Genomic DNA, 21,211 nt, shown 5'->3' with positions numbered 1-21,211 from the left:
AGTACTAACATAAAAATAAATATTGATTAAAATTGGTATTAGTGCGACCAAATTTTCAGTGTTTGTCATTTCCATATTATATATTGTTTATTTGTTTTTTATATCCTTTCCGCATACGAAGTAGCGGGCATTTTGCTAGTAAATAATAAATAATAAATAATAAATAATAAATAATAAATAATAAATAATAAATAATAAATAATAAATAATAAATAATAAATAATAAATAATAAATAATAAATAATAAATAATAAATAATAAATAATAAATAATAAATAATAAATAATAAATAATAAATAATCTATATATATAAAAGAGCTTAGTGATGAGTGAGTGAGTGAGTGAGTGAGTGAGTGACTGACATATCATCGCCCAGACGAAACCGCTGAAGCTAGAAAGCTGAAATTTTGACTGTGGGTTGCTGTCGGTGTGTAGGGGTGAGATAAGGATGGGTTTTTGGAAATTCGACCTAGAAGTGTACGAAAAGTACCAAAAGGTACTAAATATGGTACCCTTTGTATTAGGCAAACGCGAAGAGCTAGAATTCTGAAATTTGGAATGAGGGTAACTGATGGAGAGTTAGAAAGATGTACCAAAGGGTTTTTTGGAAATTTAACCTCTAAGTGTACGAAAAGTACTAAAATTTAGTACCAGTTGTATATTTTGAACGGATATAGGTAGAATCATGGAATTTGGTGTGGAAATCAAGGTTGGGAAGTGGTGCTTCTAAAAGGAAATGGTTTGGAAAATTACCAATCATGTGTACGAAAAGTACTAAATGGTACTAAATTTAGTACAATTTAGATTTGGGTGAACGTAAAGAGCTGGAAACCTGAAATTTGGAATTAAGATTACTGCTGTAGTGTAGGATTGAGATATGAGGGTAGTTTTGGAAATTCGTGCTTATGTGTACGAAAAGTACTAAATAGTACTAAATTTGGTACAATAGGGATTTGGGTGAACGGATAGAGCTGGAATCCTGATATTTGGAATTGAGATTACTGTTGGAGTGTAGGATTGAAGAACTTTTGGAAATTCGTACTTATGTGTATAAAAAATACTAAATGGTACTAAATTTGATACAATGGGGATTTGGGTGAACGGATAATAGCTGGAATCTCGAAATTTGGAATTGAGATTACTGGTGGGGTGTAGGATTGAGGTAGTTTTGAAAATTCGTACTTATGGGTACGAAAAGTACTAAATGGTACTAAATTTAGTACAATTTGGATTTGAATGAACAGATAGAGCTGGAAACCTGAAATTTGGAATTAAGATTACTGTTGAAGTGTAGGATTGAGATATGAGGGTGGTTTTGGAAATTAGTACTAATGTGTACGGAAAGTACTAAATGGAACTAAATTTTGTATAATGGGGATTTGAGTGAACGGATAGCGCTGGAATCTCGAAATTTGGAACTGAGATTACTGGTGGAGTTTAGTATTGTGGAAGTTTTGGAAATTCGTACATAGGGTATGAAAAATACTAAATAGTACTAAATTTGGTACAGTTTCGATTTGGGTGAACGGATAGAGCTTGATTCCTCAAATTTGGACTGAGGATCACTGATGAAGAGTAAGAAAGATGCACCAAAGGGTTTTTGGAAACTTGAGTGTACGAAAAGTACTAAATTTAGTACAATTTGGATTTGGGTGAACGGATAGAGCTGGATTCCTGAAATTTGGAATTGATATTACTGTTGGAGTGTAGGACCGGGGAAGTTTTGGAAATTCTTACTTATGTGAATGAAAAGTACTAAATGGTACTAAATTTGGGACAATGGGGATTTGGGTGAACGGATATAGTTGGAATCTCGAAATTTGGAATTGAGATTACTGGTGAGGTGTAGAATTGAGGTAGTTTTGAAAATTCGTACTTATGGGTACGAAAAATACTAAATGGTACTAAATTTAGTAGAATTTGGATTTGGGTGAACGTATGTATGTAGCTGGAAACCTGAAATTTGGAATTAAGATTACTGTGAAGTGTAGGACTAAGATATGAGGGTGGTTTTGGAAATTCGTAATTATGTGTTCGAAAAGTACTAAATTTGGTACAATAGGGATTCGAGTGAACGGACAGAGCTGGAATCCTGAAATTTGAAATTGAGATTACTGTTGGAGCATTGGGTTGGGGAAATTTTGGAAATTCGTATTTATGTGTACGAAAAGTACTAAATGGTACTAAATTTATTATTTGGGTGAACGGATAGAACTGGAATCCTGAATTTTAAGTATTTTAATTTTATTTATTTTAATTTAAAGTATGAATTTTAGTAAACGGAAAGAGTTAGAATTTGCAACCCGTTCGCGGTAGGCTATAGAGGTAGAATTTGGATTTGGGTGACGGATAGTGTTTGAGTCCTGAAATTTGAAATTAGGATTACTATTGGAGTGTAGAACTGAGGTAGTAAGGGTACGAAGAGTACTAAGTGGTACTACCTGTGGTACAATTTGGATTTGGGGGAACGGATAGAGCTGGAATCCTGGAATTTGGTCAGACTGCTGTTGGAGTATAGGATTGAGATGGAAGTAGTTTTTGAAATTCGTACTTATGGGTACGAAATGTACCAAATGGTACAACTTGGATTTGAGTGCACGGATAGCGCTGGAATCCTGTTATTTTGAATTATGTTTACTGTTGAAGTGAAGGATTAAGGTTGTTTTGGAAAATCGAATTGTGCAGAATATGGTACAATTTGTTTTTGTGGGGATTTTTGGAAATTTGTCGTAGAAAGGTACGAAAAGTGCTAAAATGTACTAAATATGGAATCCATTGTATTAGGCAAACGCGAAGAGTTGGAATTCTGAAATTTTGAACGAGTGGTCATTGATGGAGAGTTAGGAAGATGTACCAAATGGTATTTAGAAACTCGACCTATAAGTGTACGAAAAGTACTAAAGTCTCTAAATTTGGTACCAATTGCATATTTTTAATGGATAAAGCTAGAATCTTCAAATTTGGTATGGGAATCAAGGTTGGGAAATGGCGTTGAAATAAGGAAATGGTTTTGGAAGTTCGTATTTATGATTACGAGCAGTACTAAATTTGGATTTGGGTGAACGGATAGAGCTGGAATCCTAAAGTTTTGAATTAAAATTACTGTAGGGGTGTAGGATTAAGATAGTTTTGGAAATTCGTACCTTTGGGTACGAAAAGTATTAAATGGTACTAAATTTGGTACAATTTGGATTTGGATGAACGGATAGAGCTGGAATTCTGAAATTTGGAACTAAGATTACTGCCGGACAGTAGAATTGAGGTAGTTTTGGAAATTCGTACTTATGGCACTAAAGCACTAAATTTGGATAGTGTTGGAATTAGGAATTAAGATTACTGTTGGAGTGTAGTATTGAGGAAATTTTGAAAAGTCGTACGTATGGGTACGAAGAGTTCGACTTGATACTAAGTTTGGTACAATTTGGAATTGGACGAACGGATACAGCTGGAATCTTGAGATTTGGAATTACTGTAATTATTATGGAATTTACTGCAATTATTTTGTATTAATGTCCGTGTATGGCTGAGATATGTCGTCAAAATACGTACCATAAGTATTCGAAAATTACTTAATGGTACTCAATTTGTTTTTGGGTGTAGGGACAGTGCTGGAATTTTTATTTTTTGGAGTTAGGGTGTGTATTGGTGTGCAACGTTGATCTCGCTGTTAATGTGTAAGGGTGAGATACGGCTGGTCTTTTTGAAAATTTAACTTAAGGGGTACGTACAGTACTAACATAAAAATAAATATTGATTAAAATTGGTATTAGTGCGACCAAATTTTCAGTGTTTGTCATTTCCATATTATATATTGTTTATTTGTTTTTTATATCCTTTCCGCATACGAAGTAGCGGGCATTTTGCTAGTCTTATTATATAAAAGAGCTTAGTGATGAGTGAGTGAGTGACTGACATATCATCGTCCAGACGAAACCGCTGAAGCTATAATTGTTCCACAAACATCCCATAAGGGACAAGGGAGACTTCTCCCATATCAATGAGTGCACCCCGATTCATATTAGCTCAATGATATGGGACCTACAGTTTATCGCCGAGTCCGAACGGCGTGTCTAAGACACCACTTTTGTAGAGAAGTTTTACATGGCTGAAATACTCAAGAAATGTCGCCAACATTACTGAGGGGTACTTTGCAACCGTTGAAAAGTGTTTTGATGTTGCCTGGCCGGGGAATCGAACCCACGACCTTATGTTGGCACGGCGGGTGTGCATACCATTGCACCGCTGAATCTAGAAAGTTGAACATTTGACGGTGGGTTGCTGTTGGCGTATAGGCGTAAGACAAGGCTGGGTTTTTGGAAATTCGAATTAGAAGGGTACGAAAAGTAGTAAACGGTACTAAATAAAGTACCCTTTGTATTAGGCAAACGGGAAAAGCTAGAATTCTGAATTTTGGAATGAAGGTCACTGGCAGAGAGTTAGAAAGATGTACCAAAGGGTTTTTGGAAATTCCTATACGTGTATGAAAAGTACTAAAAGTTACTAAACTAACAGATAGAGTTGGAATCCGGAAATTTGGGAATAAGATTACAGTTGGCGTGTAGGATTGAGGTAGTTTGGGATGCTAAATTTGGTGAAAATTGGATTTGGGTGAACGTACAGAGTTGGAATCCTGAAATTTGGATTTAAGGTTACTGATGGAGTTAAGGATTGAGGAAGTCTTGGAAATTGCTACTAATGGGTATGAAGAATACTAAATGGTACTAAATTTTGTACAATTTGGATTTGGGTGAACGAATAGAGCTGGAATCCTGAAATTTGGATTTAAGGTTACTGATGGAGTTAGGGATTGAGGAAGTCTTGGAAATTGCTACTTATGGGTATGAAGAATACTAAACGGTACTAAATTTTGTACAATTTGGATTTGGGTGAACGAATAGAGCAGGAATCCTGAAATTTGGAATCGAAGTGTAGGTTTCAGGTAGTTTTGGAAAATCGTACTTATGGGTACGGAAAGTACTAAGTGGTACTAAATTTGGTACAAATTGGATTGGGGTGAACGTATAGACTATAGACGTATAGACTAAATGGTACTAAATTTTGTTCAATTTGGATTTGGGTGAACGAATAGAGCTGGAATCCTGAAATTTGGATTTAAGATTACTGATGGAGCTATTGATTGAGGACAGGGACGTACGCAGGATTTCATTTCGGGGGGGGCCCAACTTGACCAAAAATCATGAAAAATTCAAATGTTGTATAGCGTTGCGTAAAGCTATTTTAAGGGGTTATGGCCACTTATAAGCATGAGAAAAGCCATTTTCATGCATTTTTTATAAAAAATCTATTAAACCTTAAGTTACCTTCTATTTTTTTTTTTTTGAAAAATCTTGCATTCAAATGTCCGCGTATAAAGCACTGTTTTTACTAAAGCAGTTTGCGATACCCACTGTAGTTTAAAAAAGAATAAACCGATCAGCATATATTTTTGTGGGATCATTACGAACCTAATAATCTTGTCCATTATCGAAAAGGAATTAAAAAATCAATTTTTAAAAATTTTGAACAGTTTAAATCAAAATTTCGATTTTAACAAAAACAAAACACTGTACAAAATTGATATTTTTTCTGACTCCGTCAGCAGTTTTTTTAAAGACTCTCTCGGTTAAGCACATGATTTATGTGTACAATAGTCCCACAAAAACTATAAAGTGCCACTTCGAGGAAAATACGTTTTTAGTTTCTATGCTACATACAAAACACAATAAATGTTTCCTTCGAAAGCTCATATCTCGGTAAATTTTTGTCCGATGGACTAGAAATTTTGGGACATATTCTATTCTATATTTTATATGAAATAATGGTACAAAGTATATATATTTTCAATAGAAACCATTCATAATATTTAGTCCCAATTTACATTAGGCGAGTTTACTTGCTGCAAGTCTCACTTTGTAGGAGAGACACGTAAGGGGTATGGAAGTGGAAAAAAATTGGTCGTACCGGCAATTTTCAGGCAATTCCTTTTATATTTGTCGTTATTGACATTATTTTCATTGTTTTGAAAACAAAACTTGCAGAAACAGAATTGCCTGTATAAACGCAAGTTTAAAAGAGAACGAGAAAAATTTCCGCAAGAAAAATCGTTTAATGTAAATTGGGACTAAGGATACAATTTTAAATATTTACAGAGTAGGATATTTAGAATTGAAAATAGACAATATCGGACCACGTTCGGTAAAGTCGCCATGTAAAATTTATTGAAGTATATTGAAGTTTTTAATCATACAGGTCCACGTTATGGTTTATCGCAGAATTTTACAACCACAAAGAATTGCCGTTGTCTTTGCTATAGCAAGATTTTCACTATTTCGATGATCTTAGCCTAATTTTTAAAAATATCGGCTGTCGTTGATTTGTTTCCAAATGAAAACATTAAGAAAAATTTAACAGTTTTGGAGATATGGTGCGAAATGTATACAAATTATGGAATTTTTAGATATATTATAAAATTTATTTTTTTTTTCATTTCTCCCAATATTTTATTTTTGCCCTTATCTACAAATTTGCTGTAAAGGTCAGAAGAAGATTTACATTGGTTTCAGAGATATAGCCCCGAGTTGTTTAAAAAGTCGATATTTAACAATGTTATATGGGGCCATAAAATCCAAGCTGTAACTGACTCAACAAAACGGAACTACTCGTAGGGCTCTTGTACTTTTTTTCAAAAAATCCTCACTCCAAATTATTTGCAAAAGATTACCTTAAAAATGTTACACAGTGTTATTAACCGAAAGAGATAGATTCTGATACCAGGATTATTTTTACTTTTAATATAATGTTACAAAAGAAGCGTTATAATTTTTTTTCTTAATTGTCAGATTAAAAGTTTTTGGACTCGATGACAAAAACTTTTATGGACTTAGTTGTATATAGTTTTGACAAATAACAATCAATCCCTATTGAACCCCACATAATTATTCACTAATAATTATTTGAGAGACACTCCTCTCGATAGTTACCGCGCCCATAAGCTTTTTAGTTGGCCACTGTAGTATTTAGAGCTTTATCAGGAAGCATAAACTTGTCCACGAAAAGTAGGATATCGCTGTAAACAAGACTACAAAATGTCCAAGGAATCATCGAACATTCCTTAAACTGCAGTTATGTTAGACTTGTATAAGAGACCTGAAGATGTTGTCCAAACATATTCTCTTGGACCTTGATGTACTTTTGGAAGTAATCTTGCGAACCATATTAGGTTCGATTTTAGACCGAATCGGTTAGTCCCTTGGACCATTTTAGTGAACATTTTATAACCTTTATGGCGGAGGTACCGATATGACTTATATTTAATTTGGACAAAACATTACGAGATCCATAACTTGGACCGAGAGTTATCATGAGTTCCAACCTGCCAGACAAACAGAGATACAGACGGACGAACGGTGGTAAGTATTTCCATCTTGTCTGAAACGAATATCGTCCAAACATATGTGAAGTCTTACTCGTAAATCATTATTTTGTTGAAATCTATTTGTATCGTATCCTAGTTATATAATCTTGTAATCTAAAGTCTAAGGTTACAATTATACTTCGGTGATGATAAGTAAAAAATCAAGTGACGCACAAAAATTCATTTGTCTATTTTATTTTCTCATACTGTTTAGCAGCAAATTTGTCTAAAACAGAATAAAAAAATTTTTGGCGATGGCAGTAAAACAAATTTCTAATTGGCTTTCAATATGTAGTCCACGAAGGACCGACCCTTCATACATTTTATTCAATAGATTTTTTATATATTTCCATTCCCACAATACTGAACTCGTTATTTTTGTTATAACCGGATGAGTTTTAAGCCTCGAGAGCTCTATACAGTTCGAATAAATAATAGACATGGAGTATATTCATTAAGGAATTAGCATTTGATAGTGGTATGATATGACATGAAGAAGTAATTCAGATTTCATTGGAAGTTTCTCTCAAAAACAGCTTACAAACAAAAATTAATAAAATATTTTCTTACAAAAATTGTTAATGATGTACATTTTCTGTTCAGAAACTTAAGAAAATATAAGTTTTAATTTGAAATCTTCATATATACAAACATTTTTATGGGAAAAAGCATAATACTAGTTACAGTAGCTTAAAAAATTTTGTTCGACCAAACCATTTCGGGGGGGGCCCGGGCCCCCCGTGCCCCCCCCCCCTGCGTACGTCCCTGATTGAGGAAGTTTTGGAAATTCGTACTTATGGGTACGAAAAGTACTAAATGGTACGAAATTTGGTACAATTTGGATTTGGGCGAACGGATAGCGCAGGAATCCTGAAGTTGGAGTGTAGGAATGCGGAAAATTTGGAGATTTTTTACTTATTGGTACGAAAAGTGCTAAATGGTACTAAATTTAGATTTGGGTGAAAAGATAGCTCTGCAATTCTGAAATTTGAAATTTTGATTAATGTTGACCTGTAGTATTGAGGAAGTTTTAAAAATTCGTACTTATGGGTATGAAAGCTTGGGTGACGTAGGGGATGGAGGATACCAAGGAACGGTCCTTTAACATGGCAAAGCCCAGGATATATCGTGGTCCGTCTTTCGCCTCAAGTGGTGACTGACCTCCACGTGGTGTCACCTGGGCGCCTGCCTTTAACACCCGTTAAAGGTAGTGAGCTAAAATGTGCCAGGTGTTCACGCATAAAAACGTTAAAAACTTGGGTTTTGGGCGTCGGGTTAGTTACCCTCCCCTAGAAAAAACGAAAGAAAAGAAAAACAAACCCCTCTAAATTTGACGAACCTCGCAAACGTTTTAAGGATCATGATCTGCGAATCTGCACCTGGAATGTTCGCACACTTTATAGAGAAGCTGCAGTTTACGCATTGGCAGATGTACTTGAAAAGTACAAGGCCGACATTACTGCCATACAGGAAATACGATGGAACGGGAAAGGCGTCACAACAACACCTAAAGGTGATGCACCGTATTATAGCTGCCATGACACAAAGCATGAGTTTGGTTGCGGATTTGTAGTTGGTCGGAGGTTAAAACATCTGGTCTCCAGCTTCAGCCCAGTGAATGAAAGATACGCTGCAATTCGATTAAAAGCAAAATTCTTCAACATCAGCTTTATTTGCGCTCATGCTTCCACTGAAGAAAAGGACGAACAGACCAAAGATATATTTTACGAGCGCTTAGAAGAAATTTATGACCGTTGCCCTGCCCATGACATTAAAATCATTCTAGGCGATTTTAATGCCAAAATTGGAAAGAAGAATATCTTTGGCCCAACAGTCGGGAAATTCAGCCTCCACAGTGAAACATCTGACAATGGTATGAGGCTGATAGACTTTGCAGCTGCAAAAAGCATGGTAGTTAGCAGTACCAGATTTAATCATCTGGATATTCATAAGGGCACCTGGCTGTCTCCAGATCAGAAAACAAGAAATCAAATTGATCATGTTGTGATAGATGGAAGACATTCATCGAGCGTGTTGGATGTACGATCGTTCCGAGGCGCAAACATTGATTCGGACCACTACTTTGTTGCAGCAAAGGTACGCACCCGCTTAAACGTGGCAAACAAAGTACGAACAGACACAACACGAAAGTTAGACATCGGTAAGCTGCAATCACAACAGATAGCCACAGCATATTCCACTCAACTGGCCCAACTGCTTAATCAAAGCACTCCTCGTCCCGATAACATATCAGGACAATGGCAAAGTATTGCCCACTCCATGCAAACAGCCGCTCGATACCAGAGACCTCCACCAAGGAATCCATTATATGACTAGATGTGTCGTGCTGCTACCGAAGAGAAAAATACGGCATATAGGGCTACTCTACAATCAGTAGCAACGCGTAGCGCACGAGAGAGGTATCGGGAGAAAAGAAGAGAGGAGAAACGTCTCTTCCGCAGGAAAAAGAGAGAAATGGAAAGACGGGATTGTGAAAAAATCGAGATGTACAGGAGCCAGAATGAAGTCCGAAAGTTCTACCAAAGAATAAAACATCAAACTGATTGCTTTGGTACAGGCACATCCTCCTGTAGAGACCTGCAAGGTAATTTGGTAACTGATATAAATAGTGTGCTCAGGATATTGAAAGACCATTTCTCCAAACTGTTGGTATCCAATAGTATCGAAGTCGACGAAGATACTACAGATCCTATCCTAGAAGATGGTATTGAATGTATACCACCCGGCCAAGATGAGGTAAAGATAGCAATAAACCGGCTGAAGAATAATAAGGCAGCAGGAGCTGATGGCCTACCAGCCGAGCTGTTTAAAACCCGAGGCGACACGCTGATAAGGTGTATGCATCAGCTAGTTAGCTCCATCTGGCTGGAAGAACGCGTACCCGACCATTGGAACCTGAGCATCCTGTATCCCGTCCATAAGAAAGTAAATAAGACTTTAAGCTCCAACTATAGGGGCATAAGTCTTCTCCCTATCGCCTACAAGATAGTGGCAGGGCTATTGTGCGAACGACTAAAGCCCATGTTCAACGAAATAATTGGACCATACCAATGCGGCTTTAGACCTGGCAAATCCACCATTGACCAGATATTTCCCTGCGGCAAATCCTGAAGAAGACTCAAGAGATGCAGATCAACAATTACCACCTTTTTGTTGATTACAAAGCAGCCTTCGACAGCCACCTACGTTCAGAGGTATTCCAAGCCATGTCTGAATTTGGTATCCCTGCAAAGCTCATCCGGCTTTGTAGAATGACATTAACTGATACTCGATCGTCAGTTAAAATATTAAAGAACCTCTCCGAAGAGTTTGGTACTTGTTTATGTATTTCGAAACGAAAATGTGTGCGCATGAAACACACCCAAACTTTAGGTTTGGAAATATTTTCTCCTTTGCTTTTGCATCAAAACAAAAAACAAATTTGAAAAAAAACACACTCAAATTTGGTAGTTTTTCTTACGCATTCATTTTCTTGTCGACATACATAAACGGGCCCAAAATGTGTCGGTATTTTGAATTATTTTGATTGATTGATTTTTTCAAAATAATGAATGAAACCGCCATTAAAACGTGTCTATAAAATGTTTATTTTGTTTCAAGAATGTGTTGCCTAAATTTGTTTTAAGATTTTCGGTGTTATTCGCGAGTTTACGTTCTACTCAGCAGCTACAAAGCAAGTGAGTGATTTTGACATTCTCTTCCTATAAGAGACAGTCCTTTCGAAATACATAAACCCAAATTTAATGGAAAAGTGTTAGTTTACGTGTTATTTCGTATGGCTTGTCGGTCGCATAGATTGTCGTTTCGAAGGCGTTTACATAAACAGAAAATGATTTTTTCCACTTCCGAAGCGCAAAAAACCTTTCGGTCGACATACATGAGCAGGCTGCAACTTCGTAGATGGGTTATATTGGTCCACTCTTCAGGTACCTCCCCCACAAAAGTTCGGAAAATTTGTGTGCACGATAACTCTTGAAGGAAGTAACCGATTTGGCCCATACTTTGCACATCGTGAAATTTCTACCAGACTTAGATGAGGTTCTAATATGGACGGTCCACTTCTTCGGGTACTTCCCACACAAAAGTTTGGAAAAGTTCAGTTTAGCGCCTGCTCTCGTATCGATTTGGTTTTTGTTGTAACAACTTGTATTCACCGCCCCCCATACGACGGCACAAGTTTCATCTGGGGCAAGCCCATACTTCCTGAGCAAATAGCCTGAAAAAAACCCTATGACACCGTGTTTAGTGGTTGGATCGCATTATAACTCTTGAACGGATTTGGCCTTCGTAATATTTTGTCCAAACTTAGTATAAGTTCGAAGATAAACCATATCGGTGCACACCTTCAGGTTCCTCCCCCATAAAAGTTCAAAATGTTCGGAAAAATTGTGCGCACGATAACTCTTGAAGGGAGCGACCGATTTGGTCCAAAATTTACACATCCTAATACATCTGCCATATGTATATCAGGTTTGAACATGGACTATATTTGTCCACTCATTCGGGTACCTCCCACACAACACTTTTGATAAATTCACTTTAAGAATCTCTTTGATTTCTGTTGAAGAAACTTGCAATCGCTGCATCAATTACGACGGTAAATGCTTTTTCGGGGACAAGTCCATACTGCCTGAGAAAGCACCCCAAAAGGTGTTCTAACTTAGTTCCAGTTCGAAGATTGGCAACAACTTTCTGTACTTCTGTCCAATATTTAAAAAATGCCACTTAAATGGTATGAACGATAACCCTTGAACGGGGCAACCAAATTTATCCAAACGTTGGATCTACTAATATTTTGTCCAAATTTATTTTAACTTCTAAAATGGTCGATATCGATCTTCTCGTTATGTTACCTCCCCCACAAAAGTTCAACAATTGTGTCGATCTGTCCGTAGATGAAATTTTTAATTCACATAGGCTGAGGGTATATCTCTGTCGGCACTGATACTTTTTTACTTGTTATTTATAAATATGTATATAGAGTTTTTTTTTAAAGAAATAGGTTATTTGAGAAGTACCCCATTCCTTTCAAAATTCAAAAAATATGTAGTCTATTTTCAGCGGGGGTCATCCCTGTACATTCCAGGACAATTTTAGGAAAATCAGTTCAGTAGTTTTTGAAGAAAAGATTAAAATTGAAAATTGAAAAAAAAAGTTAGAGTAAAAGTGGGCATTGTCAACTTGTCTTTGCATAAAAACCTAAGTTGTGTTATGACGAACATTTCAAAAAAGAATTATTGAAATCGATCCAGCCCTTATCAACTGATGCCATTACCAACGAACGATATTTGATTTTAATTTATATAGATTTTATAATTTGTATTTTATATTTAATAATCTATACTTTATATTTTGTATTTATATATTTTGTATATTTTATATTACATATTTTATATTTTATGTTTTATATTTTATATTATATATTTCATATTTTGCATTTTATATTCTATATTTGGGTGCCACCGTGGTGCAATGGTATGCACACCCACCTTGCACACATAAGGTCGCGGGTTCGATTCCCCGGCCAGGCAACATCAAAACACTTTTCAACGGTGGCAAAATACCTCTCTCTACTGATATGAGAGAAGTCTCCCTTGTCCCTTATGGGATGTTTGTGGAACAATTATTATTATTATTATTATTATTATTATTATTATTATTATTATTATTATTATTATTATTATTATTATTATTATTATTATTATTATTATTATTATTATTATTATTATTATTATTATTATGATGATTATTATTATTATTGTTATTATTATTATTATTATTATTATTATTATTATTATTATTATTATTATTATTATTATTATTATTATTATTATTATTATTATTATTATTATTATTATTGTTATTATTATTATTATTATTATTATTATTATTATTATTATTATTATTATTATTATTATTATTATTATTATTATTATGATGATGATGATTATTATTATTATTATTATTATTATTATTATTATTATTATTATTATTATTATTATTATGATGATGATGATGATTATTATTATTATTATTATTATTATTATTATTATTATTATTATTATTATTATTATTATTATTATTATTATTATTATTGTTATTATTACTATTATTATTATTATTATTATTATTATTATTATTATTATTATGATGATGATTATTATTATTATTGTTATTATTATATTATTATTATTATTATTATTATTATTATTATTATTATTATTATTATTATTATTATTATTATTATTATTATTATTATTATTATTATTATTATTATTATTATTGTTATTATTATTATTATTATTATTATTATTATGATGATGATGATGATTATTATTATTATTATTATTATTATTATTATTATTATTATTATTATTATTATTATTATTGTTATTATTACTATTATTATTATTATTATTATTATTATTATTATTATTATTATTATTATGATGATGATTATTATTATTATTGTTATTATTATTATTATTATTATTATTATTATTATTATTATTATTATTGTTATTATTATTATTATTATTATTATTATGATGATGATGATGATTATTATTATTATTATTATTATTATTATTATTATTATTATTATTATTATTATTATTATGATGATGATTATTATTATTATTATTATTATTATTATTATTATTATTATTATTATTATTATTATTATTATTATTATTATTATTATTATTATTATTATTATTATTATTATTATTATTATTATTATTATTATTATTGTTATTATTACTATTATTATTATTATTATTATTATTATTATTATTATTATTATTATTATTATTATTATTATTATTATTATTATTATTATTATTATTATTGTTGTTGTTGTTATTATTATTATTATTATTATTATTATTATTATTATTATTATATTTCATATTTTATACTTTATATATTATATTTCATATTTTAAATTTTATATTTGTATTTTATATTACTTTCTATGGACAAAATATCAATTGATGCAAAATACAAAACTGTATACTATATATGAAATATATATGTATCTATCAAACTGTCTTATTATGATGATGATGATGATTATTATTATTATTATTATTATTATTATTATTATTATGATGATGATTATTATTATTATTATTATTATTATTATTATTATTATTATTATTATTATTATTATTATTATTATTATTATTATTATTATTATTGTTATTATTACTATTATTATTATTATTATTATTATTATTATTATTATTATTATTATTATTATTATTATTATTATTATTATTATTATTATTGTTGTTGTTGTTATTATTATTATTATTATTATTATTATTATATTTCATATTTTATACTTTATATATTATATTTCATATTTTAAATTTTATATTTGTATTTTATATTACTTTCTATGGACAAAATATCAATTGATGCAAAATACAAAACTGTATACTATATATGAAATATATATGTATCTATCAAACTGTCTTATAAACGACTGCCAAACTAAGACTTTCATTAGCATGTGGGCATTAGGGTTATGACTTTTTTACAACCTCATATCCCTGTATCATAGCGTGATGAGTTTTGCCATAAGATTGCATAAAATCTTAATTATAAAGTGATTTGGTGAAAAAACCTCACGCACAAAATGATTTTAAAATTTGGATTTACAGTTGAACCTCGATTATCCGTGAATCGATTACCCGGGAACCTCCATTATCCGTGATAGAAAAGAAATGGTGGATTTTTTTCCATTTCTTCTATTTTTCGTTATAAACTTCGTTGCTCTGGAGTAAAAGCACACTTTCCAATTAATGTGATTAAGCAAACAGAAGGTAAACAAACGAAAAATGGAAATTCTCCCGTATTACACAATTTGTGTATTTATGGTATCACAAAAACCATGGGGCAAAGTCCATTCAGACGAATCTGATGATGATGATATTTGGCCTGTTCCCGTACTTTATAAAGTGGTAAAAGTCGAAAAAATTGTAAAAGTCGTAAACGATTTTCATATAAATTTTGTGTACGGGAACGCAAAATTTGTAAAAGTGGTAAAAATTTTAAAAACTTTTTAGTTCTGGAACAGAGCTATTATATATCCGTCTAAAATTTGGTGGATTACTGTAACGAATTTAATAAAAATTGCAGATTTTCATATTATTGTACAATATTATGTAATTTTTTCTTAAAAAATATGTTCAAAAACTGCGTAAAAGCATTGCCTCCATTATCCGGGAAAATCGATTATCCGTAATGCCTCCGGTCCCGACCATCACGGATAATCGAGGTCCGACTGTATCAAAATTATGGACAATTTTTTGAAGTCACTGAAAACAGATATATAATTGAAAATAAACTTTAGAGCCACATGAGATAATTAAAATGACATAAAATGTATTTCTCACTATTTTTCTTCAATTCTGAGAATCGTAAAAATGTCGTAAACGCTTTTATTCAAAAATATAATTTTTTAACAAAAAACAAAAAATTAAAATTTTTTTCAAAGTGACTTTTTTCGCGACTTTTTTAATATTTGAATGAAATAAACGTTATTATAGTTATTAGTAGGCTTTTATTTCTTCATTCGTGCAACAAAAAATAATTTTTTGAAAAAAATTTCTTTTTCACTTTATATATTTTTTCAAAAAATATTTTTTTTAAAATCGATTTATGCGTGAACTTTTTTTATATTTCAATGGAATAAACGATAGCATAGTGATTAATAGGCAAAAGTTCATGCATCCCTGCTACAGGAAATCATTTTTGAGGAAACATGTCAAAAAGTCATAACCCTAGTGGGCATCTTCATATCCTCAGCTCTTAGTCTTTCTGTATTAGGTGGGAATTGTGATATTTTATGAAATATTGAATTTGATACTGCATTGTTTTCTCTTACTTGTATATGTCATTGATTTTTTATATTGAAATTCTACCTTTAAGTCCCATGGATTTTTCTAACCTCGTGTAATGTTTAATGAAACCTGTTCCTTCCTCCTCTCATGTGTAAATGTCACATATGTTCTGGTCTTCAACATTGTGACACGTGCTTGCAAATTTGTTAAGTGTCAGCAGTTGACAAAGAAGTATTAAATTGCCAGGAAAGCTGTGGTAAATTGATGTGTCACTCCTCTTTGTCGCCAGCTGTATTTGGTATATATTTTTCCCGTTCGTCCTTTTCGATTTCCTTTTTGGCCTGTAGTATTTTTGTTTGTATGTTTTTTCGCAAGCGCTTTGAAGTTTTATGTTTTCTGCAATATTGAAGTTGGTGTTGTTGCAAGTAGTTTCTAAGGAAAGGTTTTTTCTTTATTTTCTGCTTTAAGGGGATTGCTAGATGGATTAGAAAGTGCATAGAGCGACAAGCAGTTTTGCATGTACATAAATAGTGTATCAGATGTTTTTTTCTTTGCTATGATTGCCCTGAGGAAATCTTAAAATTGTGTTTTGTTTTCTAGAAGTTTAAGGTTTGAAAGTTTAGGAGGTGTTTGGGGTCTACACACGGAGAAGAAGAATTTGTGTTAAGAGTGAAAGTGGGTAAAATGAATACAATAAAAATGATAGTTGGAATTGGTGTATCCTCCAAAACCTGAGGTATATTTTGAACCGTTAAATGTGGTGCAGCGTTTTAGTATGTCCACTTTGCAAACAGAAGCTTTTGTTACCTACGAAAATGCTTTTTATTTTTAAACTTAGGGATATGGCCATAGTACACTTAGGTCCACCACTACTGTTATTGTTTTTCTTTTAAATCTGCATTTACTTGTTATTTTTCTCATATTATTCATTATTCTATCATTTCCTCCCACAGCATATTCAAATATTTTAATTATTTTATCCATTTCCTTGTTTCAGGTTGCACTGCCAATTCCTCAGCCCTTGATTGTCATCGTGAATGTAATTTTGAAAGTTCCAAGGATGTTGGTGGTGGCTATTCCTTACACAAATCAAGCAGAACTTCAGGTAACAGCTTGAAAAGAATTTCATTTTGAAAACTAAGATTAGTTTACAAAGGCTATTGTAACTCTTTGATATTTTAGCTCGTTCGGGGAAGACACGTTATGAGGTGACAATACGCTTAGGTGCCAATCTAACAGCGTATTATCGCAACATTGACCAAGAACAGCAGCAGCAACATAAAAGCAAAGAACAGTTGCCATTGACACTGGAACGACATGTAAGTAGTAGATAACTAAAGGATTGTGTGGGAATATTTTGTTAAAACCAAGGAAACAATGAAATTCTTTTCTTGTTTTGAGGAGGAGGGTGAGAGTTTATTAAGTAATTATATACATTTTCCACGAATAAAGCAGGATGGGCTAGTGGGTAAATTCTATTTAAATATGTTTTAATTACTTAATGAAATAAGAAACGATTTCCTTTTGCATTATCAGTTATACCATTATTAACGGAAATATTTGCATAGTTTGAAGATGGATGCTATGGACAATCTTCTTCCATTGTGTAATTATTTTTTTTTATACAATAGCCCATGCTAAAGCTATTTTCTTAATTAATAATGTAATAACTATGGCCAGCCAGGCTAACAAATTTATGATCGCCCTATCTTAGTTATTCATCATCAGTGGTGAATAATATTTAATTAAAACAAAATACCTGCCACCCATACATACACGTTCATATTTCAAGGAAACTTGTTACCGCACCCATAATAATTCTCTCAACATAACTCAGCACCAATTTCTCCTTCTTGCCTCTTTACTCCCTGCAAATTTCTTATTTCCTCTTCAAACTTATATTTTATAATAAGAGTTCTTGAAGTAGAGTTGTTAAACCAAACACCATCCAACAATCATCATCGTCATAATTTCCCCTCCCTCCCTTCCATCCATCCGTCCACCACTTAATGAGGGTAGCTGTGTTTTCATTTTTATTACCATCCCCAGGTCCTCAATAATTCGCTGAAGCATAACTTACCTTAACCATGATAATTTTTATTGTGTTGGTGCTTGCTTCGTCGTTTTGTGGTCGTTTTTGTTTTTTTACATTTTTTTCTTCATAATAATTTCCATGCCGCGGTATATTTCTGATTTTCTTCCGTTTACTCAACGAATTTTTACATTAAAATACCGACATTCTGTAATCTATTGGATACTGAAAACAGACGAAAGTAACAAAAACAGGCAGACAATTATAGAAATACTATACGTTAGTTTGTTTTACAACCTGAACATCAGAATAATTGAAATTTTGGCGTCAACGTTAAACATATAGCCCTCATTATGTATTAAAAAACTACTTACTTACTTAGCTGGCTCATTACAGAACATTTGTTCAATAAGCCGAACTAAGAAAACATTTCCAACCCCCTCTGTTTAGTGCTTCGCTTTCTGGAATACCGCGCCTTGTCACATCTTCATCCACTTGTTTGCGCCATACATTCTTTGGCCTGCCAGTTCTGCGAACACCGCCATGCGGCCCGAATTTATACGCCTTTTAAGCGGGTTCATCATCGCTCATTCTCATGATATGGCCTAGCCAAGACAATCGTTGCGTCTCGATACGTTTATCTATACTGATGTCGTTGTATAGCAGATACAGCTCGTGGTTCATACGACGTCGATATTCACCGTCAAAGCAGATTGGTCCATACATCTTTCGAAGAATTTTTCTCTCAAACACACCAAGCACGGCCTTGTCGGCTTGCGCAAGTACCCAGGCTTCTGAACCATAGGTCAGCACGGGTAGTATCACTGTTTTGTAAAGCGTTGTTTTTGTTTGACGAGATGTGGCTTTATTCCTAAACTGCTTACTCAGCCCGAAGCAACATCTGTTGGCCGAGGTAGACAAAGTCCCTTACTACCTCAAAATTATAGGAAACAATGTTAACAGTTGGCCCGATCTCTATGGACGCATTGCGCGACGACACCATTAACTTTGTCTTCTCGCCGTTTACCGCCAGACCCACTTTAGACAATTCCCTTTCGACTTTTTCAAAGGTATCAGTAACTGCCTTTACCGATCGACCTATGGTGTCAATGTCATCGGCATAACCAAGTAACATATGGCTGTTTGTATATATTGTGGCACTTCTTTTCACCTTCGCATCTCGTATAACCTTTACCAGCAGAATGTTGAATAGATCACACGAGAGGCCATCACCTTGTCTGAAACCTCTGTTGGTACCAAACTCTTCGGAGAGGTTCTTTCCTTTTTTAACTGACGATCGAGTATCAGTTAATGTCATTCTACAAAGCCGGATGAGCTTTGCAGGGATCCCAAATTCAGACATGGCTTGGAATACCTTTGAACGTAGGGGGCTGTCGAAGACTGCTTTGTAATCAATAGAAAGGTGGCAATTGTCGATCTGCATCTTTTGGGTCTTCTCCAGGATTTGCCGCAGGTTAAATATCTAGTCAATGGTGGATTTACCAGGTCTAAAGCCGCATTGGTATGGCCCATTTATTTCATTGACCATAAGCTTTAGTCGTTCGCATATTATCCCTGACACTATCTTGTAGGCAATAGGGAGAAGACTTATGCCCCTACAGTTAGAGCATACAGTCTTATCTCCTTTCTTGTGGACAGGGCACAGGATGCTCAGGTTCCAATCGTCGGGTACTCGCTCTTCCTGCCAGACGGTGCTAACTAGCTGATGAATACACCTTATCAGCGTGTCGCCTCCGGTTTTGAACAGCTCGGCAGGTAAGGCTTCCGCTACCTTATTATTCTTCAGCCGACTTATTGCTGTCTTTACCTCATCTTGGCAGGGCGGTATACATTTAATACCATCTGTGGTATCCTCGCCGTCTTCGCCACTATGGAATACCAACAGTTTGGAGAAATGTTCTTTCCATAGCCTGATCACACTATCTGTATCAGTTACCAAATTACCTTGCTGGTCTCTACAGCAGGATGTGCCTGTACTAAAGCCATCAGTTTGATGTTTCACTCTTTGGTAGAAGTTTCGGACTTCATTCTGGCTCCTGTACATCTCGATTTTTTCACACTTCCGTTTCTCCTCTCTCATTTTCTCCCGATACCACTCTCGTGCGCTACGAGTTGCTACTGTCAACAGTTTGATGTTTCACTCTTTGGTAGAACTTTCGGACTTCATTCTGGCTCCTGCACATCTCGATTTTTTCACACTCTCGTCTTTCCATTTCTCTCTTTTTCCTGCGGAAAAGACGTTTCTCCTCTCTCCTTTTCTCCCGATACCTCTCAAGTGCCGCATTTTTTCTCTTCGGTAGCAGCACGACACTCCTGGTCATACCATGTATTCTTTGGTGGTCTCTGGTATGCAAGTATGGATTTTGCGGCTGTTTGCATGGAGTAGGCAATATTTTGCGATTGTGCTGATATGTTATCGGGACGGGGAGTGCTTTCATTAAGAAATTGGGGTAATTGAGTGGAACATGCTGTGGCTATCTGTTGTGTTTGCAGCTTACCGATGTCCAACGTACGTACGTACCTTTGCTGCAACAAGGTAGTGGTCCAAATCTATGTTTGCTCCTCGGAACGATCGTACATTCAACACGCTGGATAAATGTCTTCCATCTATCACAACATGATTAATTTTATTACTTGTTCTTTGATCTGGAGATAGCCAGGTGCCCTTATGAGTATCGAGATGCTTAAATCTAGTACTGCTAACTACCATGTTTTTTGCAGCTGCAAAGTCTATCAGTCTCCCGACTGTTGGGCCAAAGATATTCTCCTTTCCAATTTTGGCATTAAAATCGCCCAGAATAATTTTAATGTCATGTGCAGGGCAATGACCATAAGTTTCTTCTAAGCGATCGTATAATATATCTTTGGTCT

At 33.8% G+C, this 21,211-nt stretch overlaps 1 protein-coding gene across 1 annotated transcript in view; it reads left to right on the top strand.

Moving 5' to 3' along the window:
- The window catches only part of LOC141394063 (uncharacterized), a 917,654-nt gene that overhangs the window by 372,176 nt on the left and 524,267 nt on the right, over window positions 1-21,211 (top strand). The window contains exons 7-8 of the mRNA XM_073967887.1: window positions 17,285-17,392; window positions 17,470-17,606. Coding sequence (XP_073823988.1) covers window positions 17,285-17,392; window positions 17,470-17,606 — 245 coding nt within the window. The remainder of the gene's footprint in view (window positions 1-17,284; window positions 17,393-17,469; window positions 17,607-21,211) is intronic.

This window comes from Musca autumnalis, unplaced genomic scaffold (genome assembly GCF_047663935.1).
Source record: "Musca autumnalis isolate F117 unplaced genomic scaffold, ASM4766393v1 scaffold_2, whole genome shotgun sequence".
Classification (NCBI taxonomy): domain Eukaryota; kingdom Metazoa; phylum Arthropoda; class Insecta; order Diptera; family Muscidae; genus Musca; species Musca autumnalis.
Note: the sequence above shows the minus strand (reverse complement) of the source record. Positions and strands in the feature narration are given on the sequence as shown.